At 41.4% G+C, this 27,529-nt stretch overlaps 4 protein-coding genes across 4 annotated transcripts; 2 read left to right on the top strand and 2 right to left on the bottom strand.

The window, feature by feature from the left end:
- The first annotated feature begins 3,024 nt into the window (after window positions 1–3,024).
- Window positions 3,025–4,833, top strand: neurod4 (neuronal differentiation 4). The gene is made up of 2 exons (XM_034145394.1): window positions 3,025–3,033; window positions 3,766–4,833. The coding sequence occupies exon 2, from the start codon at window positions 3,772–3,774 to the stop codon at window positions 4,831–4,833; it is 1,062 nt and encodes a 353-aa protein (XP_034001285.1). The 5' UTR covers window positions 3,025–3,033; window positions 3,766–3,771.
- A 6,797-nt stretch (window positions 4,834–11,630) lies between these two features.
- Window positions 11,631–14,112, bottom strand: birc5b (baculoviral IAP repeat containing 5b). The gene is made up of 4 exons (XM_034145343.1): window positions 13,873–14,112; window positions 12,888–12,997; window positions 11,941–12,058; window positions 11,631–11,843 (listed from the first exon to the last, which is right to left on the bottom strand). The coding sequence occupies exons 1-4, from the start codon at window positions 13,993–13,995 to the stop codon at window positions 11,757–11,759; spliced, it is 438 nt and encodes a 145-aa protein (XP_034001234.1). The 5' UTR covers window positions 13,996–14,112; the 3' UTR covers window positions 11,631–11,756.
- Window positions 14,113–19,448: 5,336 nt separating this feature from the next.
- On the top strand, window positions 19,449–22,181 carry LOC117494283. Its single transcript, XM_034145121.1, has 4 exons — window positions 19,449–19,599; window positions 19,803–19,984; window positions 20,508–20,803; window positions 22,160–22,181. Exons 1-4 carry the CDS (start codon window positions 19,449–19,451, stop codon window positions 22,179–22,181), a joined length of 651 nt encoding a protein of 216 aa, XP_034001012.1.
- A 1,635-nt stretch (window positions 22,182–23,816) lies between these two features.
- LOC117494399 (protein ALP1-like) lies at window positions 23,817–25,862 on the bottom strand. Its single transcript, XM_034145302.1, has 3 exons — window positions 25,403–25,862; window positions 24,918–25,033; window positions 23,817–24,783 (listed from the first exon to the last, which is right to left on the bottom strand). Exons 1-3 carry the CDS (start codon window positions 25,749–25,751, stop codon window positions 23,980–23,982), a joined length of 1,269 nt encoding a protein of 422 aa, XP_034001193.1. The 5' UTR covers window positions 25,752–25,862; the 3' UTR covers window positions 23,817–23,979.
- Window positions 25,863–27,529: the final 1,667 nt, after the last annotated feature.

Here is a 27,529-nt window from a genome sequence, read left to right as displayed (position 1 = left end):
CAACCAAACCTTAAAATTTGGTCTAACAACAAAACAATTTCATCTCCGAGTCTCACCATCCTGTGCCACATCACCCCCACCCCTTACAACGCCAAGCCCTCTTGCAAATCCACGCTCGCTCCATCTTTTATGATCACTACAAGGGGCTCAGCTTTCAGAAGCTGTGCAGGGAGCATGTGTGTAGAGCTTTAATTCCTATTGTATTCGTGCAGTCTTGGTGTGTGAGTGTGTCTGTGTTTTAGCAAAAGAGGGAGAGGGAGATAGAGATGAAGAAAAAGACAGGAACAAGGACCCATCTGTCAGCACAGCGCACGATTCCCTCCCATTCCACTCCGAGTCCCAGGGGACCAGAGCGAGACAACTCACTTGTGGCAGGGTTTTTTTTTGTAAGGACAGGGGTTACCCCTTTAATAGCAACAACAGCCCTTAAATATAGCTAAGACTGGTACTTTAGGTCAAATCTTATTATAAACATTTTTTGGCCAGCTCATGTCCAAATATGAATGCATCTTAGCCAGTTTTACCAGCCTCACAAACTTATAACACCTGCAAAATGATCTTAATGTTCTCTCACACTTTCTTAGGATCTTTTTAAGCAGTAATAGACTGCATAACTCTACTCAAAATTTGAATTGGTTAGAAAATCGAGGTTAAAAATCATGCAAACTCATCAAAAGTTGTTTTAGATCAGATGTGTCGACCATGACCTCTTCCAGAAGGCTGCCTATCTATGTTACTGCTTAAATGAGAGCAGAACACAATTCCCTCTCTGTTAGTCAGTCAGTCATTTGGGAAACCGATGGGGATTGTGGGAGACTGAGGCTTCAATTCCCCATGCAGGCTGCAGGTGTGGTGGAGGCCATGCTCACACTCATGGGACAGAAGGGCTGAGTATGTGTTCGGGGGTAGGGGTGTATGTACCTGGGGACCTTTGGGCACATCACATTAGTCTAGAGTTGTTGCCGTACACATCACGTGGTGCAACACACACACACACACACACACACACACACACACACACACACACACACACACACACACACACACACACACACACACACAAAGGACATGGGCGCTTCTTTCTCTCTGTCCACATGCCTTTATGGCCAGTGCACTGACCAGCAGTTATTAGGGCCGTTAGTGGGGTGAATAAATGCTGTTTCAGCACGAGACATAATCTTGGGCAAGCGGTGACGCGTGAGCATCCAAGCAACAGATGCCCCCACCCCCCAACGCTTCCTATATCCAGCCATCTGTTCAATAAATCGTTGGGTAAGTGCCTGTTTTTACGCGATGTTGCAGATTAGTCACGTGACCATATCTTTATTTTCTGAGATGTGGAAATACATCGCACCCTCAGAAACAAGGAGAGCCTACAGTGTAGTTGGCAAAGTTCAGTCTCCAACACAGCTGTGCGCAATCGCGCGCACAATGGGATCAATGCAGGGACACGTGCGGCTCGCGAGACCCCGGCTGTCAATGGCCACTGATGACAAAAGACCCCCATTGCGCGGCGGCCCGCCACGCACGAGGACTCGCGGGCGTTTATAAAGCCTTGGTATTTGTTGTCAACACTTGGGAAAATGCTCAATGTTGAGATATTATGAGTGTTTGAACAAAAAACGCCGTTTCAAGACCTGCACTAAGGGTTGAAAAGTTAAGTATAAAAGTAAGTGTCAGTGGGACTTTTATCATTTAGAAAAACAATTTGGAAAAACAATTAGCCAGCAATGCTGTGTTGGCAATTCATCTACGAGATTGGCCGTTATCAAACATACGGTATGATGGTACGTTTACAAATCCCCCTGCCTGGGTCAGCTTTAAAGCCTACCATTAAGTACCAGTCCGTTCATTATTGCGCCAATCGATTCAACAATCAGATAGCCCTTGGGGGCAGAATATGACGCTAAAAATGGAAGAAAACAATTGAATGACTGGATGAACAACGCACACACCTGCTCTCTGCACACTAAACTGTCACAATCACTTAAATGCGCACACATGGAAGAGCGTCTCTTTACTCAGCGAAGACCAGGCTTGCAATGTGTTTAATTAAGTGGAAAATTCCTAATCCAACCGACTAATGAAGAGATAGACAATCGATTAAGATGGTTAACACATGGAATTAAAATAGAATAATGGAATGTTTTGGTTAGTCCCATATTTTCAAGTGTGAAGATGTATAATGTCGCTTTTAAAAAGGAACATTATGCAGGACTTTGTCTGCCAACATGATGCTAGATTGGGACGATGTATTAAAGTGACCCTTCGGAATCGGTGTTATGTAGAGGTTAATAACAGAGAAATATGGGTTTATAAAATAATGACAAGTAGGGGAATACTAAAATATAGCCCCTCGTTTCAGCTATTAAAATCGTGAAAAAAAAACTAATATTCATTATCATCCAAATAGCCTTTTACAAAAAGATGACGAAAATATTGCACGGTGAGAATATCTCAGACCGAGAGACATGCAGGTGTAGCCTGAGTATGTTTTGCTGCTTATTAGTGGAGGGAAGGGGAAAAAACAAGTGCCGCGGATTTAAGTATGTTCTAATGTGCTCCAATAAAACATAGCCTAGGCTATATCAATCTGTGCTGCCAACATCATTTATGATGGGAATGTTTGGGAGTGTGCTCCTAAATTTGCGCATTGGATGAAGTGACCCAAGACCTCCCAGAGTTTTAGGAGCGTTTGATTTACAAATAAACATTGTCTACACGTGCAATAGGCCGCGCCCGGTCTCTCTGTCCAGCATTATGTTTCTGGGTGGAACTTCTGGCCACGAGCCCGCCACGCGCGTTTGGATAAATTGATGGTGGGTGGGGCCCCTGAGGGAGGGGCTTACCCGGCTAAATCAGCGATATCAACCCGATCGTGCCATTTGGAGAAGCATGTTCCAAGCGCACTCATGATTATCTGAGGAAGCAGAAGAGTTCAGGACACGAGCAACTCTGGACTAATTCCCAGTTTTATAGACCTGGTCTTACTCTTACTTTACACAGAGCGAGCAATTGCCGAAATCCACACAGGTGAGTTTACACGTTTGTTCATTATCAGCCCAGCTGTATAAAGTAACAGATCCAAATTACATTTTAAAAAGGAATCACATTTTAGACTACTAAATTCAGCAAAATGTCTGTTGATGTCAACAAATTAAAATATTTTATTTTCAGTGCTCTTGCAGTTACGTCCTGTGGCATTAGTCCGGACACAGTTGTGTGTCTAAAGTTCTGAATTCATATATTACAATAATCCGCCCCATTTACATATGCATTAGTGCACAATAATTAACTGGGGCAGATATATTTTTTCTCCAAACAATAGCAAATTCTTTGTCTGGACTTTAAAAAAAAATATTGTTTTAATTAATCGATTGTAACATTTGGGCTATATTAATTTATTCTGCAAGATTTAAACATGTAATGAAAAAAACAGCTCTAAAATCAGGGCAGCTTGTCCACATGTGTGTTCAGTTTTATGTTGCCTATTTAATCTTTGAGCTTTATGCTGAGTAAATCCTGTCGTGTCCTAGATTGATAGCGTCTCTGTAGCGACTCCAGTATAACAGCAGGGGATCATTCATTCTTAAAACAGCCATATATTTCCTTTATTGGAAAAACACCCAGTACTTCATTCTAAATAATCACATGTTAGACTGAGCCACCCTCTCTTTAGAGTGAGCTGTCCACACTTCAGTGCTGAAATGAGAGCACTCATTCTGTACACTCATTCATGATATTGACTGAATTGTTTTTTTTCAGATAAAAATGATGACCAAACCATTTGGAAAGAGCGGAGATGTGAGTGAGCTGGTGAGCTCCCTGGGCTGGCTGGAGGAAGATGAATGCAGCTCTCAGGATGGAGAGGAGAGCCATGGCATGAGTGTAGGGGGCCAAATTCACTCCTGCACAGACATGGGCAGTGAGGATATGGAGGAAGATGAGGAGGATAACAATGATGATGATGATGATGATCAGGAGATTGGACCAAATGGAGAACATGCTCCCAAAAGGAGAGGCCCTAAGAAGAAGAAGATGACCAAAGCAAGACAGGAGAGGTTTCGTAACCGGCGAACTAAAGCCAATGCGAGAGAACGTTCCCGTATGCATGGGCTGAACGACGCCCTGGAAAGTCTGCGCAGAGTGATGCCCTGCTACTCCAAGACACAGAAGCTGTCAAAGATTGAAACCCTACGGCTGGCACACAACTACATCTGGGCCCTGTCGGAGTCGCTCGAGAACGGCCAGTCCCCTGACAGCCATGGCTTTGTGGAGATTCTGTGCAAAGGTCTGTCTCAGCCCACCAGTAACCTCGTGGCCGGCTGCATGCAGCTGGGATCCAGTCCGATAAACAACAAGATGGACGATAAGTGTGGAGGCCCGGGGATGGGTGGTGTGGGGGGTCAGGCAGGCCATCCTCTCAGCTTCCCGTCTCCAGGCCTTCCCAGCCCCCCCTATGGCTCCCTGGAGGCATCCCACCTACTCCATATGAAGGGATTCAAGGGGCCTGTATACGACAACCCATCCCCTAACGAGTGCAGCAGCGGCACCCCACCATACGATGGGCCCCTTACTCCCCCCCTGAGCATCAGTGGCAACTATGCCCTGAAGCAGGAGCCCTCTCCACGTGAGCCCGAGAGGAACTACACACCCCACTCCGGCCACAATCCCCACTACCTCTCGTCGCACCATTACCACACTGGCGGCATGCCAGGGGGGCCTCAGGGCCATCCACTCTTTCAATCTTCACGCTATGAGATGCCCCTCGATGTGGCCTTTGACTCCTTCAATCCCTCTCACCTTGTCGCCTCACAGATGGGCAGCATCTGAAATATGAAGAGGAGCAGTGTTTGACTCTTTGAAACTGGCCTGAAGGGGCTTTGCTCTTGAATGAACTGCTGTACAAATGGCCGTGGTACTGACTGTATAGAGAAATGTGTTTGCATTATGTTGTCTAGTACCTCTGGGAGAGCACTGAATACTCAGAGAGACTTACCACCTCAACTCAATCTACCTGATACAAACACGCACCCATTACTTTGAAATATTTTATTTATTATTTTTTTGTTATGTGATTTAGATTATAATTATTTTTAAAGAATGTTCCCCCTCAGTTGTGACATAGTGACTAAAGATGAATGTACCAAACAGATATCCACACTAAAGATTCACACAGATGTTCCAAGTGTAGAGATTGGAGAAAACACATGAACAAACGAACTTTGATAGGAAATCTGAGTGTCTGTGTATTAAGATAAATTAAACAAAAGTTCATCCAGGGCAAGCCTAAATTGTGCACTGAGGCCTAAAACCAATGTCCCCTATGCCACAAAAAGCAATGCATTTATTTATATCTGTATTTAATATTTATTTTGATTACGTCTTGTCCTTTTTTATATTTTTCGCAGCAGTTTTTGTTTCGATGTCTTCTTGGTTTTGTTGTCAGTCACTAGCATCTGTACTGCATTTTATTTATTTATTTGAGGTCTTTCAGGTACTTTGAATTTGGTGTCACATTGTGTCATACTGTACTGTAAATATTTTGCTGTTTCGCACTTAATTGAATAAATATTCTTATATTATATGCTATTTCCTAGTAACAATATTTGCCATGTGTTTTCTGTTACACTTTCATCCTATACTTGAGTTTCAGTTAAACAAAGTTAATGCCTCCCTGTATAAAGTATACCTACACTATATCCAGCATCAATACATACAATTTCAAAAACACATTCAAATAGATTCCTTTTTGCTTTTCAAATAGCACTTTCTAAGTGATAAGGTTTGTGAAATCACTTTTTTTGTCATTTAGACAAAAATAAAATCCTAATTAAATCATTGCCAGCTCTTCTATAACACTTACTCTCTGAAAGATATATTAGCACACACTTTGTTTCAGATGTTAACTGAATTAATGCAATTTGGCAATTATGTTGTGCAGCTTTCTTATTTTAACATCTCTCAGTAGCCTACTTTGATATGAAGGCATATGTTATATGAAACAACTCCAATACACAAACAAACAAAAACAGGAAATGGATTCTGAGACCAAAAAAACAAATGTTAAATGGCTCAGTTTAATTTCACAATAATTACATTTGACTCTATTGTACAGAAATTAAGATTAAGTTGCAAGCTAAAATAAAGGAGAATTTATTTCCAGTGCGTGCGTGCGTGTGCGTGCGTGCGTGTGTGTGTGTGTGTTTCTATGTCATTCAGAGGCTTGCTCTGGGTTTATATCAGGTCAGACGGGAGGCTGTTGTGGGCCATGGGAAAACAGCTCTGGGGAACAGGTGAATGTGTCAGAGGCTTTTCTAAATCTCTGCTGCTGTTCTCTCCCACATGTCCCATTTTCACATCTAGCTCATGCCAAAACACTGTAGGGCACATTCTCCTTTTAAAAGAATTCATCCACATTAACACAGAGAGAAAAGAACCAGATTTCTGTTAAGAGACAAGACGATAGATGTTGAACATATTTAAATATTTTTGGGGAAATGATCTTACCTCTGTCCTCAGTACATTTAAGAAATGTATTCTAAAGGTGAATGACGAGAAAATAAACTTTAGTTTTATTATTTCCAGATGAGCTTAAACTGGCAAGTTTCCTTCACACATTTATATCCCTCAACTAATGACAAAAGTCTCAATTTGATTTTAATGACTGCGTTGAGGGAAATGATTGCACTTGAAACAGACAAAGAGCGGGGTGGCTGAGTGTAAAGATGAAGAGGTGAGAGCAAGAGGTGTGTTCAAGTGTGTTTATCATTGTGGTCGGTGAGGCAATTGTAAGAAGGGGAAGGTGCCTCTAAGGCTGTTGTCCAAGAGGACTTCCCCCCTCTTCAGCTACCTCTCCAAAACGTTTGTCTTTTCCAGTCCTGGCAACAGGGGAGAAAGGCTGGAGGAGAAAAAGGGAGCGATTGTTTTACTGGGCGCCACTGGTCCATTGTGAACGCAGCCTGTTCTTTCTCTTGACCTGTGACCCGTATTGTTGTGGGGCTTCTCGTTTGGGGAGGGCAGACAGCTGGGGGAACTGCGGGGGGGGCTGATGGACAGCTGGGCCAATTTGGAAAGCAACAGAGATGAGAGTGAGAGCATGTAAGAGAGGGATGAGAGAGGGAAAGGGGAATTCGTGTGTTGGAAGGTTAAAGGAGAAGAGGACAGAGAAGGAGCGGGCAGAAGAGGTGACCAAGGTCCTTGCTCCCCATTCACAAGTGAGTCCTCTCTGCTCCCGTGTGTCAGCCTTGGCATAGGAATGACACATAGCTTTACACACAGGCAGACATTTGGCCTGTGAGAAAGTACTGGCAGAGTTAGCTGGCGTACACCCTCTTTGTGTCTTTGCTGTTTTGTTTCCACAAACATGGTGGGGGCAGGGTATATGTGGATTATCCTCCTGAGTCCAAATACATGAGTGGGTGGATATAGAAATAAGCCACGTAAATTAACTTTGGATACAAGATTACAAAACCCAGAGATACAGGACAGTCTCTGGAGATTGGGGCATGCTGATGAAGAGGCAGTGTGGGACAATTTTGGAAGAAATATTAATAATCATATCATAATTTGGAGGAAATATTTGCATTTTGTTAGCTTGAAATACTTTTTAGGTTTAATTTGTTTTTTAATTTGTATTCTACTGGTGCACTAAACACAATGTATGTCGAAATGATTTTAAAAATGCTGTTTGCGTATCAAGTGGCTCTCATCTATGGTAAGGACATGGAGGTCTCTTAATGGGAAGGGAACACATGCTCTGTAATACCATCTTGGCCGAGACCGCAGGCAGCAGAGCACGACCTGTGGCTAGACCCCCGGGGGAGTGAGGTCATGTCCGACATCAGCCCAGAGAATTAATGATTAGTGATCAACTCTTGATTTCCTAAACTTTTTTGGTCATGTTTTTTTTTATTAATGTTTATTTGCATTATTGTGAATAAGCTAAAAGCATGAACCCGTTTGGCATCATGAAATTATGTTTCACTGTTTTGGCAGAGGAAGTTTGGTTCACCGAGAAAAAAAGACAAAATAACAACAGATAAGTTCTTGAAGTGAGGAGTGAAGCTTGCTCTTGTTTCCTCTCGTGCTCAAATTTGAGTTTCTGTGTGCAGCACACTTAATCCACTGGCCAAACAAGAGTGACTCCCACTAAAATGAAAAGGTCCTGATCCATAGGAGCTAGATGGAGGGATAAAGCATTGTGATTAAGATTGTATTAATGGGGCCATAGGAGGCTGGAAGGCTTTAATCAGTGTCTGTGTGCCGGTAATCCCACTGCCTTTAAGCTGGGGCAGACACAGTGATCCCCCCCTCCCCTTGAGCCACGGTGCACATGCACACATAGAGACACACACGCCTCTGTGGGGAGCATGGGGATATGAGTGCCCAGGTTGAGAGGTGGAGCAGCCCGAAACGGAGACGCCCTAGACTTACAGGAGCAGCTGGTAGAAGAAAGACTGAGGAGATGGATGGAGAAAGAGATGTGGGAAACGACAGAAGTAAACAATGGAAGATGGCACGGCTTGCGTTATTAGAAGATGGAGGGATGGTGTTGGCCATGGTCAACATGGTGGAGGCAATTAAATATAAATGAATAAAATGTATACAGAATCTGGTTCCATCTATCAACCATCAGACTGTTTAGCTCAGTTTTAGATTATTCCAAAACAGTTCAACTAAAGTAAAATTTGAAGCTAAGAAAATTGTGTTAAGCCATCTAAAGCTTGCAAATATGGGCCCAGACTGATATTTAGATACGTTTCAGATATTTGTATTTATTTACATCTTAATTTAAATTTTCCAAGTACACCTTTCTCAGTCTTGTATTTAGACAGGGAAGTTTTTCTGTCATGTATTCCATTGTAAAGACTGTTTTATTGTCAGAGTCCATTGAGTTTGTGTCATGCTCCAATCAGTAAAAGTATTGTATCTATATATGGTTTTTGTCCATCAATTTCAGGGAGGGGGGTCTTCAATTAAAAGTTATTTAGGATACATTTGAGTGGCAAGTAGCTGCAGTATGGGCAATACCAGAATATATGCAATTAATCTCCTAAATCCAACTTTAAGTAATAAATGTCCAAAGATGGTTTGTACATCAACAGTTCTAGTTCAACAAAGCAAGGAAAGTACACCCAACTTTGTGTCTACTGAGAGCAATAATGCTTAAGACAATTTATTACGTGACAGTTTGTTCTAACGTTCCAGGAAAAAAAAGTACATGAGAAGGGAGAAAGAGGGCAGCTCACAGGCTCATTACCTATGAGAATGGGTGTAAAAGGTGACATTGTGTGCATGAGGACAGGGGGTGGTCCCTCTCCTCCCAGAGTTCTCTGAGAGTATTAGGGTGTAGGAGTTAAAGAGCTTCTAATGGGATCTGGATGCTGTCGTGTTTACCCTGCCCCCCCCTCCCCCCCCTACTGCACGCCCACTGCATTGTGGAAGTTGCTGGGCTTTGGGACACCACAATGGGCTGAGTGGAGGGACAGATGGAGGTCCCTTTCGAACAGGGCACAAAAAACAGCCAAGGCAGGAGGGCCGTGGTGTCTAAGAGCAAGCAGCCAGCATGCAATACTGCCAGAGACGTGGGAGAACATTAGAGGTGGAGGAGGGAAAGGAAACACTGAAAAGGGGACACCTAATTATAATGCAGGGACAAGTAACTTCGAAAGTCCCTTTGCTTTGCTATAATCTGTCAGTAAATTCAGAAAGATCTAGAAACCTTCACAAAGCTTTGGTTCAGGATTACTGTGAAGTCTAGGCTTGTCTGTAAGCTACGTGCCAGCCAATATAATCTTTTATCCCGCATTGTGTTTTCTCAAGTATTTTTCAGAGAGCAACAAGCTATACCTAAACATAAACGCATTTACAGCAAGACAAATGTTTAATTTCTTGGCACTCAGACGTGATTTGCCGTTAAGCACTGTTTATTAAGGGTGAAGCAGGTCAGGCGAGAGGCTAAATGCTGATGTCCTTCATTAAGGCAGTGCAGTGTATATCGCATCAGGGGAGAGGGTTTGGTGATAGATGCTGATGAGGGGAAGCATTGGAGGAGGGTGGTGGGAGGAACCAGGCGCAGGAGCAACAGATGGGGCCTGATGGAAAGCTCAGGTTGTAAACTTTCTGTTGGTAACATCTGTCCGTTTGTCCATCTGCTACATTCACTGTTCAGTTTGTTTAGCAGAAACTCATTAATTAGAAAACAGAACCCTTGGTCACAGTATATTAATTAAATCAGAAAACAACCAAATCCATGTGCAGTAATGCAATGCTGATTCCTATTAAGTGAATGACTAATTTTAAATACATTTTGATTGGTTTATACTTAAAACTGCTTAAATAAAACTGGGGTAAGGGAAAACATATGAAGCCAAGCTCCCACCTTAGTTATGATCCAATCAAATCAACAGTGTTGCACCATTCCCACAGATAAGCCAACATATCACATCTGTGCCGCTGAGGGATAGAAGTCATGCCATGCTGATCTCTTTGTTCATTTTCTGGAGCACAGATAAATAAGTGGATTGACATAGGATGTATATAAACCCTGATTGGAGTTACATTAGCAATTACTGTAAACACTCCTTATAATCTTCACACTTATGCAAACATCACATCACTTGCCTAACTGAATGTCAAACCAACATCTCATCAGTTAACTTTTTGAAATTGTATTCTGGTAGAGCTAAATGCATTTTAAATAAATGATATTGGAAATGACTGCAACATGTGAATGACTGAGGAAATATCTCACAACAGCATAGACTTGGGAATATAAAACACACTCCCTGAAAAGTTGAATAATAACAGTTTCATTAGAAATGTTACATCACCTAAGGGTATTTTACTTATTTGGCTAAAAATAGTCTCACTTCAATTTGTGCTGCAGCAAGCGGATAAAAGGAGAATTAAGCAGCTGATCTGGGCTCAGTAGCCAGAGTGTTACATTAGACATTAATCCAGAACAGTGGAAGGTTGGAGGAGGGATAGCATCTTTTAATCCTGCACTCCATCCAGCCAAGCCTATACCACCACTCAGGGAGAGACTCAAAATGGAGCCAAACACCTTCCATGTCTGCATAAAAAATTATCAAGAATTTTCACCAACTTTGGCAAATAATATTCATGATAGACTTTTGTTCTTGAAAAGCAAAATAAGAGCAGTGAAGCAATACAGTGCAAGGAGCTTTCTTCAAGTGTTTAGGGCATGAGCACCTTTTTCCATTGTCAGCAGCAGCACCCTTAAGGGTTTTTTAAAATCTCAGTCCTTCTCACAGGGTTAGGCAAGTGTCCTGGCGAGCCCGCTCAGTGCACACTGTCCCCTATATGTAACAGATGTTAGTGGGGCAACAGTTGGTATTGAAAGGGAGGGGCTTCAGGCCATCTGTCCAGGGTCAAGGTTTGAAAAGGGGTGGTAGAGATGGTGGCACGTTCAGGAAAATGGTAAGTATTTTGTTGAAAAGAGGGAATATAGCCCACATTGTAATCCTGGTCAATGTGCGCTTTCATTTCAGATTTCCTTTGTGAAGGTTTTGAGATTGGGAACTCCAGAAAGTGTGTCTGTGACTTAAAGAAAACGGCAGGTTTAGAGCTAAAGCACCATCTTGTGGTAGAATACAGTACTACAATTGAAGAGTAATATTTTGAACAACTTTATTGATATGTTATACTGCTATAAAAGCTTATGCTACACCCTTAAGATTAGTGTTGCAATAAAATCACAAAACAAAGACAGGAAGTTTGATTTCAATCAGTTAAGTGTCCAACTGAGATATAAGGCTCCCAAGGGTACGGTCTATGTCCTCCCGCAAATATGCCATCTTCTTGTGACACATTTTTTTCTAGGGGAAAAAAAAGCAGAGTGTCAAACCACCACTGTGTGAATATTCAAACAAAACTTCACTGCACACAATCTACACAGATTTTAGGAACACTCACAAGGAAGACCTTAAGCCTCTCTCTTTCCATATGAAAGAAATCAGCCGCGGTCATTTCAGTGAAATCTTTTTTCGAGGATAAGAATCCACAGTTCGGAGAGCGTTTAAAGTGTTCGGACCTGGGTAGAGAAAATGTTACGGAAGAAGTTAGGTGAAGGGTCACATGGGTATTTGCTTTAACACGTTCCTACCATCTATGGTCACTACCAATAACCAGCCACTACTGAGCAACAACATCTAGTAAATGTGTCATAATATAATGTAATCTTAGATGACACAAAAATGTGGAATATGTTTGATTGTGCAGAAACGTTTGCCCATGCAGGGATAACATTAAGATTATCTACAGGAGAATACATGTTTGAAAGAAATAGAGAATGGCCGAGTACCCTAATTATATTTGTCATCTGCAACCTGAAGTTTGTTTATTGTCCTTCAATAAAAAGACATTTCAATGATAATGTGGTGCATTTAAATTAACCAGAATGCAGGAAATTAAGTGTTTGAATATCCAAATTGCCTGGGGAAGGACAGCTAAATCTCCTCTGCTTGAATTGTCTTGCCCCATGTTGAAATTAAATCTAAGTTTTTGGGCAGCCTCTTTTCTTGTCATTCACCTATGGCCATGTTCTTTATATAAAAATGTGTCTTGTGACGGCAACACAGTGATTCCGAGGAGAAAATATAATCTTCAGTGACTCAAAGCACCAGGATATATAAGATAAAGGGTCATCATTGTGGCTCAGTGGATAGAGTGCTGGACTTCGAATCAGGGGGTACCAAGTTTGAGTCCCACTGCAGTCAGCATGTCGTTGTGTCCCTGGGCAAGACACTTCACCCCAAATTGCTCCTGTGGGGATTGTCCACAGTACTGATAGTCGCTTTGGATAAAAGCGTCTAACAAATTACATGTAATGTAATGTAATCTTATAGGAATGCTTTCCTTACCAGGGATCATCATCTGGCTCCCAGCCCTCAAGTTCGATCAGACAGAAGAAACAGCACGCCACATCAGGCTCATTCTCATTGGGGCAGTGGACAAACCCAGCCTTGGCCATCTGCAAAGACAAACAAATCAGTCACAGATGTCATAATGTGTACCCTGCAACATAAAGAGTTTTATGAGCTAGTAACTCAATGACAAATATAAGTTGATATGTGCAAGAACAAAAGAACTACATGGCTGCAGGGGGATTAGTGTCAGTGAGAAGTAAACGTTCGGATGATTTGGCTCTTGCGGGGTTAGGGTTAGGTAGAGCTGGTAGCATGAGTCTTAAGGGAGGTGTAAGCAGCCCATCCATCCTGAAAAGACTAGGGTGGGCAAAAGGAAGGGGCTGTGCACCCGACACCTGATGCAATGAAACTGAAGCTGACACCTGCTTAACTGTAAATCACAAGTTGTCACAACCTTAGATGAAAGCTGTTGTATGAAATTGCATAACTTGAGAATGTAAACAAGGTTTGGGCGTTTCAAAAATAATTTATCAGTCGAGTCATGTGGAGGTTAATGTACATCAATGTTTCCAAAGATCTTAAGAGCCATCTGACACATCCAGAGTAGAAATAGAAGAAAATTCCACATGAACTTAGTCTGACCTTATGTTGGCCCTGTCTGACCCAAGTGCACTCCAGTAGCAGAAATAAACTATGTACATTTACTTAAGCATTGCACGTAAGCACTGTACAATATTATGGTACTTTTTTTGTAATTTCCACCTTTTTATTTCTCCACATGGTGCATTTTGGAAGTCATGATGGTGTCATTTACTCCACTAGTACTACATTTACTTGAAAGCGTCAGGTACAGTAACTTTACAGATCCATATTATTAAAACAAAATTAAGAAAAAAAGTAATTAACTATGAATCAATTGTTTCTGAATGTATGCTATAATTAACTGCTCCGATTCCTCGAGACACAGCGGCCTCCTTACCTTTTCAGGAGTGCAGTGACAATCCTCTCTAAATGGCCAGTCTACATAGCTTTGTTCGCGTGATTCATAGGAGTGCATATTCGTAAAGGCGGCAAATCTGGTGGACAAATCTATGCTTGTCATAACTCCAGCAGAAAAACGGCCTCAACTCGAGTTATTTCACGGTGTAATTGTGGACGGGATCCTAATGTGAACACGTGCTGACGCTGCTCTGACGGTCAGATGTTTCCAATTTGGGCTGATTAAACTCGTGTTCAGGGGGGGGCGGGGTTGTTCTGGATGGGGTCACGGGACTCCACCCACACGAGGTCATATCAGGTACAGGAACTAGCAACAGGTAGGAGGGTCGAGCCCCTACACAATTACAGATTTTTAAAATGTTGTCTTTATCATTATTCAGTTAGTCGTTCTTCACTTTTCAGATGTGTTTGTTTGGTATATTCTTCATGTAGGACGACCGCAAGACAGCATGAGGTATAATGTTTTTGTTTGTTTATGTGTGCGATTGAGAGTTGTTTTGTCCTTTCAAAATGGGGTTTTATTCCTTATACACTCATATGTAAGGCCTACTTAAACAGAATCGGAAATGTCTTAAACTGATTTGAATAATTTCCAAATTTCCAATGAACATTTCTTGGCATCAATTATCGAGGTCATTAACACACTTTAAGAACATTCTTTATTACCCTCTCGGATATTATGAAACAAATATAACGTATCCTTAAAGGTAAGAATGGAGAAACCAGCTCGAGTACGCTAGCATTTGAAACTACGCAGCCGAAAGAAATCTGCCCCCTCCTCCAACACACACGAACGCGCACATGACCAATGAGGGCACGAGATAAGTTTGTGCATGAGATGGGAAGGCTGACCATGGATGTATAATAGAGAGGCGAAGTCCCTCCCCTTCCGGTGGGACTCATGGGACCTTATTTTGGAAAAAGTTTGTATTGAAGTCAATGGAGAGAGAAAGATTATCTTTCGATCCCGTTTGAATTGTGCCACGAATTACACATATGATGTTTGTCAATCTTAAATAATAATTTCCATGTCAAAAAAAGTCACAGTTTGTCGTAAAACTGTTGAAATATAAGACTATGAAAAATACGCAACTAGAAAGACTACAAATCCCAGAATCCTGGTCCCGCATGCTGGCTCTTACGGAACCGACTAACTCCCCTTTTGTGTATGTACAGCTCTCAACATGCCCAGACTTGTAGTGATTTTCACCTCTTTTAATACTTTTCACCTCATTCTGAAAGAAAGAAGTGAAATGTGCCAACGTGACGGCCGTCTTGGTGTGTGGTGCGAGACGGGAGATGTAGTTCATTGAGCGGTTTCACACAAAAAAAGTGTTACTTCACAGTTTTACGACATATTATTATTTTTTGACTTGTAGACATCATGACACAATTCCGTCTGATACATGCTAATGGCCTGGAAGACATTATTCAACATCTGAAATCCTCCTCCTGTAGCCTCGATATTATTCCGACAGGATTTTTCAAAACTGTTTTTCACTGCATGGCCTCAGATATACTACACATAGTAAACAAGTCTCTTCAATCAGGTGTATTTCCGCAGGCCCTGAAAACTGCAGTAATTAAACCGCTCCTAAAAAAGCATAACTTGGACACAACCGTAATGAATAATTACAGGCCAATATCAAACCTTCCTTTTTTAAGCAAATTGATTGAAAAAGTTGTCTTTCAACAGTTGAGTAATTTCATGTTTTTAAATGACGGTTTTGATGTATTTCAGTCGGGCTTTCGACCAAACCACAGCACTGAAACTGCACTTGTAAAGGTCTTAAATGACATTCATTTAAACACAGACAGTGGCAGAATATCAGTTTTAGTATTATTAGATCTCAGCGCTGCATTTGACACTGTTGACCACAACATATTGCTAGACCGTCTAGAAAACTGGGTGGGAGTTTCAGGAACAGCTCTAAATTGGTTTAGTACCTACTTAAAGGACAGAAAAAACGTTGTCTCAATAGGCAACTACACATCAACTTTGACAAATATGTCATGCGGGGTTCCTCAAGGCTCCATCTTAGGACCTTTGCTTTTTAATATTTATATGCTACCTCTGGCTGAAATTGCAGACGACACCCAGATTTATTTTAAAATCACACCAGGAGACTATTCTCTGATTAGAACACTGAGCAAGTGCATTGAGCACATCACTGACTGGATGACTCAGAACTTTCTCCAACTGAACAAACAAAAAACTGAGATCATTGTTTTTGGAGCAAAGAAGGACCGATTAAAAGTAATCGCAGAGCTTCAGTCGGCAGACTACAAAACCACTAATAAAGCCAGAAATCTAGGTGTAGTGATGAACTCAGACCTGAATTTCAACAGCCACATTACAACAGTCATTAGGTCTGCATACTATCACCTGATGAACATATCGAGGATTAAAAAACTAATGAACAGGACTTAGAAAAGCTTGTCCATGCTTTTATCTTTAGTAGACTCAACTACTGCAATAGTGTATTCACAGGGCTGACAAAAAAATCCATCAGAAAGCTGCAGCTGATTCAGAACGCTGCTGCACGTGTCCTCACGTGTCATCTTTACATTGGCTTCCAGTCGGCCAAAGAATTGATTTTAAAGTACTATTGCTAGTTTTTAAATCATTACATGGTTTAGGACCAAAGTATATTGATGAACTCCTACACAATTACGAGCCATCAAGGTGCCTCAGGTCTTCTGGGACGGGTCTGCTATCGGTTCCGAGAGTAACAACAAAACATGGAGAAGCAGCTTTTAGCTATTATGCCCCGACACTCTGGAACAAACTGCCCAAATCATGCACGTCCGCAGAAACGCTTACCATTTTTAAATCAAGACTAAAAACATATCTCTTTACCGCTGCTTTTAATTGAGCTGCTCATATTCGAACTACAGTATGCCTTTTAAACATGTATTGTATACCTGTGGTGTTTATTTTTATTATTTTATTATCTTTGCTTTGTAATGCCTGTTGTAAAATGCCATTATATCATGTGTTTTTACTGTATTTATTCATACAAAGTCTTTTAATTTGTTTTGTAAAGCACTATGAATTGTCACGTACAGAAAAGTGCTATATAAATAAACTTGCCTTGCCTTGCCTTGCCTTGTAAAATTATCTTTTAAATTGACAAACATCATATGTGTAATTCGTGGCACAATTCAAACGGGATCGAAAGATAATCTTTCTCTCTCCATTGACTTCAATGCATAACTTTTCCGAAATAAGGTCCCATGGAGCTCAACCGGAAGGGGAGGGACTTCGCCTCTCTATAAGAACTGGATACAGCGTGGGAGGCGGGGCCTCATTCATTCCTATGAGAGTTGCTCATTGGCGCATGAAGATAAAATGGCCCAACTTTTAAAAGAGCGAAACGTCACAGATTACCCGTCATGCCTGAGAAGTACCCGTATATGCGCTCATAGAGCATGCGCAACTTTAACCACGCCCCCGAAAAAGGCTCGTTCACATCAAGCACGTCACACGTGTACATGTAACAGCACCGCGCGTTCATGACAGCATGGTACTGGATTGTTATGATGGATTTGATATTAACGAGGCGGCCGCAGCAGTTAGCAGCTAGAGGCTAGCAAGTAATTATGCTAATGTGACCATAAATCGTTATGTACTTTTATATTACGCTGATAACAGGATCTAGTGATATCCAAGCAACAGAGCTTCATTTAGCATGATACTTTGGTGGGTTGTACATGAAACCACTTGGTAATATACAAAAATATATGTATTTTGAGTTATGATCAATTGTGTTTTAAATCTTTATCTAAAGCTGATGATGGATTACTGTGGTGGAGTTAAAATAACAATAGCCTATTTCTCTTTGAAATGTGATGGAGTAAAAGGATAGTAACTGTGATTATTCATGTTAAGTACCCCACAAGTAACTAAAGCGTATAGTACTTGAAGGAAAGGTGTAAAATGTTGCCATAAATACTAATATCACACACTACAACACAGACTATAACACCCCTTGTTGTTAAATACCAACCATGTGCAATATATTTTTAATTACATTTTCGTAGAGCTTTGACTTTTTCAGCTGAATAAATATTATAACTCTATATATATAACTCCTGTCCTGTGCTCTGAAATCAAAATGTGGATAAGCATAAAACAACACTAAAATAAACACTACAATACAACTTGTTATTTGTTTTTTGACAACAAAGGTTGTTCATTTGTGTGTATAAATATACAATACAGGCTATATATATATATATATATATATATATATATCAGGGATGCAAACTAATCAGGTATGAAAAAGGTGACAAGGATCCGAGTCCCCTGACCCCACGGAATATCGGCTTTAAAATTAGGAATAACAGAGGATTTTAGCAGTCAGAACAACCAAAGCAGCAGTGTTAATAATAACAGAAACGCCAAAGACTCACATCTAATAGAAATATATAAAAGCATTTATTTTAATTGTGTAGCAGTCAGTTTATAATTTTGGCAGGACTGTTGAGCATTTTGAAAATGTATTTTCATGCCTCTGTTCAAGGCTTAGTCTTTCTATCTTTATAGCCACTGGTGTAAAGTAACTAAGTTCATAAACTCAACAAGTATCTACTTGGGTACAATTTTGAGATACTTGTACTTTATTTAAGTATTTCAATGTTTTGCTACTTTGTTCTTCTACTCCACTACAGTTCAGAGGTAACTGGTGTACTTTTCCTCCACTACATGTATTTAATACCTTTAGTTACTTTACAGATTTGAATAATGATGTGAAATATAATCAAGTCTTAAATCAGACTTTAGTTCCACCTGGAGTAAATTCACAAGCTACCCTGCAGTATACAAAGTAATTCAAACTAGCTGCACCTTTACCAGCTTTGAGAACACTTTAATGATAAATCATTATAAAACATATCATATATATTATTCTGAAATGGACCTATCTGCACAATGACTACTTTCACTGTCGCTACTATAAGTACATTTTGATGAGAATACTTTTCTACTTTTACTTGAGGAACATTTTGAATGCAGGAATTTTACTGTAACAGAGTATTCCTACACTCTGGTACTTCTACTTTTACTCTAGTACAAGATCTGAGTACTTCTACTTTTACTCAAGTACAATATCTGAGTACTTCTACTTTTACTAAAGTACCAGATCTGAGTACTTCTACTTTTAATCAAGTACAAGATCTATACTTATACCACCTCCGTTTATAGCCTATGAAAAAAACTATTAGAAAACGAAGGCTAAAGGCCCCTACACACCAGGCCGATATCGGCCGTATTGCCTTGTTGGGCGAAAACGGGTTCCTTGTCAATTTGGTGTGTCCCGAACCCTCGGCCGTGACACGCCTTATTTGGCCTTTCACGGTCGACACCCGGCCGATTCAACATGTTGAATCGGCCGGCTGTCGACCACAAGCTATCGGGCCAAGAAAGCACTCTGATTGGCTGTTCAGCTAGCGAATGAGAAGCGAAACGGAAGTGAGGGACGTAAACAAATGATTGAAGAAGGCACACACACACAGATGGCTATTCATTTTCATCTCATCGGTGTATTGATCATCATGGCGATCTGGAATGAAGCAATCGAAGACCTGTTCATCACTTTGATCCAGGAGAGGCCAGCTCTGTATGATATTACAGAGGCTAAATACTCAAATCGAATCGTTAAAACGGGACTCTGGCGAGAGATAGAATCGCAACTTGGTTTCTCAGGTAAGATTATCTTTTTTCATCAATTGAGCTCTTGAGCAGAAACTGTTGGTTTTTTATTCTTTGCCAGCGTACGTGAAATGTAATTTGTTATTTCAACCTTGTGTTTTGTTGTTATCTTGTTGGTAGCTGTTGCTACTTGTTTGGCACTGCATATAGATATGATTTGAGCCACCATGCTTACATCCTTTATTTGTGTGCTTCAGAGAAAGAGCTGCGGAAGAAATGGGATTCTATGCGAACCCAGTACACCCGGTACCGGAGACTTGCCGCTTCGGGTAGTTGTGCTACACCAATGACCGGCCGACAACAGTGGTTCCTGAACAGGCTGCGGTTTCTGGAGCCTTTCACAAAAAGGAAGGAGAGTACTTCCAACCTCACCTTCACGGTAACTATTTTATTTGTTGAGTACAAATACGTGTTTCTTGCTTCTTTCAATTACAAAAACATTATTTGCATTCATGTGGTGGTTACAGTGGTAAATATAACAATAACAGAATAATATATATATATTATTGTATTATAATTATTGATGTGATCATCACCTTAATGTTGCAGCTGGTAAAGGAGGAGCTAATTTAAATTACATTATATACTGCTGGGTAGCTTATGAAATTCACCATGGGATCAATAATGCTTTTATCTTAACCTATAATAATAATAATAATAATACATGATAAAATATGTCTTGATTATATTTTGTCGTGTTCTGAATCTTCTAGAAGTACGTTTTAGCATCTGAATAGAGCCATCACAATGTTTCTACAATGTGCCTCTCACACTTGACCACACCCCGAACTAATGGCACACACATTTCAGGGTATTGTTTTGTTATGAATGCTTAGTAAACAGTTTTAAGAATCCATGGTATTAAATCCAACTAACTGTGAATTTATTTAACATTTTTTAAGGAACATCCGGGGGCTGCAGAATCACCCCTCGGTGGCACCAGCAGTGAAACCAGCATGTCCAGCACCACTGAGGAGTCCTTCCACACTGATGCTGAGCCCTGCACTCCCCTGGCAGAATCCACCATCTGCAACACACCGGCGCCGGCACCCTCACCGTCACCGCTCGGAGATAGGCCAAGCACACCCAGCAATAGAATGACTCCGGCGAAGCGCAGGATGCTGCAGGATTCGCGGGATGAGTCCATCGCCGACCAATCACAAACATTGCTGCATGGGATCACCAACACTCTGGCACAGTTGGCCCCGAGTAGAGTGAATGACGTATTCACGGCCCATGCCCAAGTGTTTGAGCACAGACTGCGGATGTTGGCACCTCCTGAGATTCAACCATTCCTGAATACCGTGGACAATGCCTTCTTCCGGCACTTATGCGGCTTTCACACCGGCGCTTTTCACTTTCTAGCTCTTCGCGAGAGCTTTTCTGGTTCAGCTCCCGTTTCCCTTTTCAGCTCCCGCTCTGTTCACACTGCCCAGAGCTGCCGCTGCTGCGTCATGACGTCACAGTTTACGTCGCTGATTTTCTCCCACAACAACAACGGGCCGGGGACTGCATCGGGTCGATGATCGTGTTGCTTTTAATCATACGAAGCCAGATTAAATTAAATAACGACTTCTCCAACCTTATACTTTTCTCCAGAGTGCCGTGGTTCATTGTTTATTAATGTGTTTCAGCGGCATTTACCGACCGCTGCAGTGATGGCTGCACTTCCACGGGAGTTTATTCTCCCGCTAGCTCCGGGTTAGCTCACACGGCTCTAAAGTATTCACTGTCTGACTGTCACACAAGCAGCTGATACATATCCCCAGTTCCCCTTAAGTGAATGTGTGTCAGTCTGAATTGACGCTGTTTGGCATCACAACGCTGTTATGAAAGTTTCTCTGGTATAACATGGGTGATGTTAGCATAGCAACCGAAGCTAAACTGACTACTTGCTAAGCCGTTTTCTATAGGCACATTTTACCGGCGTATTTTTCATTATGATTCTACTTCTGATAGTCGGACATGACAACCTGTATAGCCCATGTATCTCCACAATGATCAATAACAGCGAACGGATGGTCAAAGTAAGGTTTCCTGCACGCCTCGACTTAAGAGACGTAAGCGACGCCGCGTCATAGCTCCGAAGCTCTTGTCTCTGGACCGACAATTTTTTGGAGCTGGAAGTGAACCGCATTCCGGAGCTATGACGCGCCGCCGCTGCGGTGTGAACAGGAAAAACCGGCGCTTTTCAGGCTCTAGCTCCCAGCAGGAGCTGGAAAAGCGCCGGTGTGAAAGGGGTATTAGAGGGAACTCAAACCTCGACTACATACAGAAATCTCTAGACATTTAACTGTGTTGTCTAAACATGTTTTGTTTTTTTAAAGTTCATTTTAAAATGTCTAATTCTTTTTACAGACAGTTGTGGCAATAACATTTTTTTTTCTGTATTGCATAGCATTTTTATTGTATTGTATTTTTGTAGATAGTTTACTTTTTGTATTATATTGTTGGATAATAAACCACTTTCTACCTAAACTGCAAAACTTTATTTCGTACCTTCATACTACAGCCATTACATAACACAACATAGAATGATTTATTTCTGCTTCAGAGAGCTGAAGTGGAGGAGCTGATTTAAATTACATCATATACTGCTGGGTAGCTTAGGAAATTCACCATGGGATCAATAACATTTTATCTTAACCTATAATAATACATGATAAAATATGTCTTGATTACATTTTGTAGTGTTCAGAATCTTCAAAGTTAAGTGAAGTTATCAAATAAATGTAGCGCAGTATAAAGTACACTGAATGGGAGTGGAGCAGGGCCTTAAAGTTGCAGGATTAGTCTCAAGTACTTCAACATTGTCCTTAAGTACAGTGTCTAAGTACATCACATACTGTCTACCGCTGTTCTTTGTTCAAGATTGAAATGTAAATGTCCAAGACGGTTTTCTGCCCCTCTATTCACATGTAGCCTTTCAGACGTGATGGTTTCTTCATCATCGAACTGTTGTGGAGCATAAGTATGAAGTTGCAGGATTAAGACTCAAGTACTTCAAGATTGAAATGTAAATGTCCAAGACGGTTTTCTGCCCCTCTATTCACATGTAGCCTTTCAGACATGATGGTTTCTTCATCATCGAACTGTTGTGGAGCATAAGTATGAAGTTGCAGGATTAAGACTCAAGTACTTCAAGATTGAAATGTAAATGTCCAAGACGGTTTTCTGCCCCTCTATTCACATGTAGCCTTTCAGACATGATGGTTTCTTCATCATCGAACTGTTGTGGAGCATAAGTATGAAGTTGCAGGATTAAGACTCAAGTACTTCAAGATTGTCCTTAAGTACAGTATCTAAGTACATGACATACTGTCTACCGCAGTTCATTTGAACTTCAATGCTGACATTTCGGATGATAACTCTCGGTTGGGCAAATGTTTACTGTATTTTTTTTGACGATAATATTCTCATACTCTCATGTAAATCTCTAATACCTGATAAAAGCTTTACATATATTAGTGAAGCATGGCATACTGTATAATGGCTTGATCACTGTATATGCACAGCTGATGCACACGCTTCTCTTGACAACATTGACTTTTGATATGAGTTGGCCACTACAGATCACATTCCTTTTGTATTGACCATGTTGGATAGGCTGGAAAGGTATATTACCACAGCTGACAACCAGTTTGGTTTTAAAAGAAAACACGGCACAGATGTGTATTTCTGCTTTAAAATACATAATAGCAAAATATAGAAGCCATAATTCATAAGACTATGCAGGTGAATAGTATAGTGTGTCTGCACTTTATGTGCTCATTTTCATCATTCATGTATTTTATATTCTACTAAACTGAATCAAACCATAAACAAGGTGGGCTGTTGGGATTACAATATCGATATATTGATATAATATATCTGCATTATTTTATCCCACTTTATGCTTTGCTGCTTGTTTTACACAGATTTTATGTCTTATTTTTTACTGATGTGAAGCACTTTGAACTGCAATCCCCTGTATGAAAGGTGATATACAAATAAAGTTATTATTATTATTCAGATGGATGTCTCTGCCCCTCTGTTCATTCTCCCATTCTCCTCCTCAATCTGCCTAGAAGTATTTTAATGTTGTAGCTGTTACTATAACCAATACTAATGCTAGGGCTGCAACTGACAGTTATGTAGGCACATAGTTATTGTTTCTTATCGCTGTGTGATTAAAAGAATAAACACAAATAGCAGGATAGGCAATGCAAACATTTATTTTGTACCTTCAGACACACATAACACAACATCAGAATGAGCTATTATCAACAGAGAACCCAAATCTGCTTTCAAAGAATAGACTTTCACAAAGCTGGAGGATAATATCACAACACAACCCCTTTATGAGCCAAACCACCAGGAGAGAAAAAGATGGTACTATATCTTATCCCACTGAAAAGGCACTGCACCAATACCGTTAAAATATTGGCACAGTTCATCCCTGTGCTGCTTGGCTCGAGCTGAGTTATTGGTGGTGGGTGGCAGGGTGGCTTGCCGTAGGTCAGGGTCTTGTCTCCAGCTTCCTGGGACAGTTTCACGATCGGGTCCTTCCTGGTCAACAACTCCCGCCATGTATGCGCTACAGCTCTCTGTGCGCAGGAAGTTGTGCAGAGCACAGCCAGCCAAAACAATGGCCTCCACTTTGGCAGTGTCTTGAATGTTTATGGTGGTTAGGAAGACCCGAAAACGGTTGGCTAGGATGCCAAAGGCATTTTCTACCACCCTCCGAGCCCGCGACAGCCTGTAGTTGAAGATGCGTTCCTTTACAGCTAGCCTGCGGTTCGGATAGGGCTTCATGAGGTACTCTTTCAGGGGAAATGCCTCATCTGCCACAATGTGGTAACAAACCGCCTCGTCAGAAGCAGGAAGTGGTGCAGGTGCAGGGATGTTGCATGTCCTATTCTCCAAGGCATCCTGCAGTGAGCATCCACCAAACACACCACCATCTGAAATCCTCCCATTACAACCTACATCGACATACAAGAACTTATAGTTGCTGTCGACCAGTGCCATTAGCACAATGGAAAATGTATGTTTGTAGTTGTAGTAGGTTGATCCAGTTCTTGGAGGGGGGCGGATGTTGATGTGTTTCCCATCCAGGGCACCTAGGCAGTTTGGGAAGTTCCACTGAGCCTGGAATCCATCAGCTACTTGCTGCCACTCTTCCACTGTGTCTGGGCACTGAAAAACAAAACATATATTTTTTAAGAGCCATGTTTCATATGGCAAACCAAACATTTGCTGTTCAAATGCCTACAGACCTCACTGTATTACATACCGTTTGCACAGTAAAACTAGTAAGTATCCACACATACCTTCAGGTATTTCTCTTTTAAAACCTCGTAGATGGCTGTACAGGTCTCTGGAACGAATTGCCGGATGGTTGACACTCCCACTCGGAACTGGTAGGAAAGGCTCCTGAAGCTTTCCCCTGCAAATATTAACAAACACATAACTGAGTTATCTACACAAGCAGCTGAACAAAACACTCATTAGCTACAAAACTACAGGTTATAGTTTACAAGATAGTTGATTACTTTAAGTACTATGAAGATTCAGACAAATGATACAACATATAATAATGAAATATTTTAACATGCATTATTATAGGAAGAAGATAACGCTTTATTGATCCCTTGGTAATTTCTCAAGCAACCAAGCAGTACTTTGGTACTTTGGTTTTGTACTTACACTAATACATCTACATTACACTGCGGTATTACTACTAAAGCACAATATACAATAATATACAAAGTGCTGGCTGCAATTTCAAATATAGCAACATCTTTAGCTTGCATACCTGTTGCCAAAAATCGCAGCGTAACCATCAAACGTGTCCCCACGGAGATGCAATCCCGGTAGTTCGTGTTTTCCCTCTGGATGATTGGAGTGAGGAGTTCCTCCAACATGTGGAACTGAACAGGAAAAAGCCGAGCAAAATTTCGGAAATCTGGCTTTTCATGTAACTCCAGCTCTCGACACAGGTTCGGGAAAGCCCCATGAGCCTCTCGCTGCAGTATCCACGATTTCACCCATTTAGTGCGGTTTCTCGTAATTCGTCGCTTCTGCCTCTTGAGATACTGTTTCTTGATAATGTGTTGCACAAGCAACACTCCAATGGCTGATATCCCCAGTGCCGCACGATACATGTTTTCAATGGACAAGACTGAAAATGGAACACACCCGCTATTTGCTGTTTGTTTATATCACAGTCTGTTCTTCTTCTCTTTCTTCCGGTTGTTGCCTATTTTGAATGACGAATACACACTACCACCGCCTGCTGGTAAGGGCACTTATTGCCACTCATGCATGCGCAGTTCGTACGTGCTCGGCTGAAGTAAAGCGGTGTATTTCAGTGCGACACACGGCCTAGACGCAGGAGAACTCGTCGATGGATCTGTCGGTGTTGGACGTCGGCGAGTTCTCTGGTGACTGCCTGGTGTGTCAGGGCCTTAAAGCTAACGTTAGCAGATAGTGACAATGTATGCTAGTTAGCTAGCTCAACGATTCCTTAAATAGTATTGCGACAGAAACATTTTTCTGTTCACATCACGCTCTGCCGCTCCAACAGGGAGCTCTGCTCTGAACACCCGAACGGTAAGGCGATATGGGTCCGTTCTTATTGTGCATCCATGGGTAAAGGTAAAACGCATGTAGTACTGAACACGTAACATAACATGAATGTGCCGGGCGGCGCGGTCCCGTGGGTTAGATGCACGTTCATAATGCAGAGGGAAATAACTCTATAGCGAATAACGTTATTAGCACATTTTACAACTTGAGGACCGAATGTTTTTAATAAGGGCTATATAAACGTTCATACTGGGCTGTTTATTTAGTTTCAAAAAAATTATCCAACGATTTACAGATATCTCTTTCCCAATGTAAGTCAATGGGAAAAAGTGTTTCCGGGCCCAGCAACCTAACGGAAGTATAGTACCGCCGTTTGGCCACAACGAATATTCTCATCAGAGTCCGGCGCACTTCCTGGGGGCTTGAGGCTGACAGGCAGGTAGAGCATTTGCTTGGCATTTCCGGGTATTTCTCTACTGGTTGGGCCATGTTAACAATACCGTGTAACTGTCACGTTTGAAGGGACGAAATCGTGACATCTTCACGTCTCCCAGCATGGTAAATCGTCACATGTTCACGTCTTGCCGTGATACCGGGTTGCACTTATCTCGTGCCCTCATTGGTCATGTGCGCGTTTGTGTGTGTTGGAGGAGGGGCTCTGTAAGGAAGTGACAGATTTTTTCCGGCTGTGTATTTTCAAATTCTAGCGCACTCGAGCTGGTTTCTCCAAAATTGCCTACCCCACCTTTAATTTGCATGATAGAAGATTCATTTTCCCCAAATGCAGTGTGTCAGAAACTGTGGTCCTCATTTGGATAACTTAACACCCCCTGCTGGCAAATAGGAGAAGCTCAAGGTCAAGGATGTTGTTTGCTGCAGTGTTTTTGTCTTGTTATCAGTTAGCTATCCAAAGGATGCTGAGATTAATGCTGTGACGATTAATTATTAACTTTTACCCTACATTTTCTTTATGTCTGAGAAACAACTTATATTAAAAACAATGTCACATCCCAGATGTGTATTAATAAATAAATGCATGACTACAAAACCATCACACATTTTCAGGCATTCTTATTGAAGCTATTCTTATTTCAGTCTTGAACTGCAGTTTACATCTAGGAATATTTAAGAAATGCAAAAGTAAACTGAGACATAATAGCCAGAAAGACAACTGTCCAATTAAATGGGCTGTATAAACTTCACAAGCCTGTTTATTACTGTTGAGAGAAAGGGACAGTCCTGGTGTTCGGTGTGTTCCTGTAACTCTACCCCTCAGGCCCCTGGGTGCTGAAATGTGCTTACAACTGTAAACTGCTGTCCCTTTCCCCTTCTAACCTTATCTTCCAGCAGAGTG

Source organism: Trematomus bernacchii, unplaced genomic scaffold, assembly GCF_902827165.1.
Source record: "Trematomus bernacchii unplaced genomic scaffold, fTreBer1.1, whole genome shotgun sequence".
Lineage (NCBI taxonomy): Eukaryota > Metazoa > Chordata > Actinopteri > Perciformes > Nototheniidae > Trematomus > Trematomus bernacchii.
The sequence above is the reverse complement of the archived record's forward strand: the minus strand, read 5'-3'. Positions and strand labels throughout refer to the sequence as shown.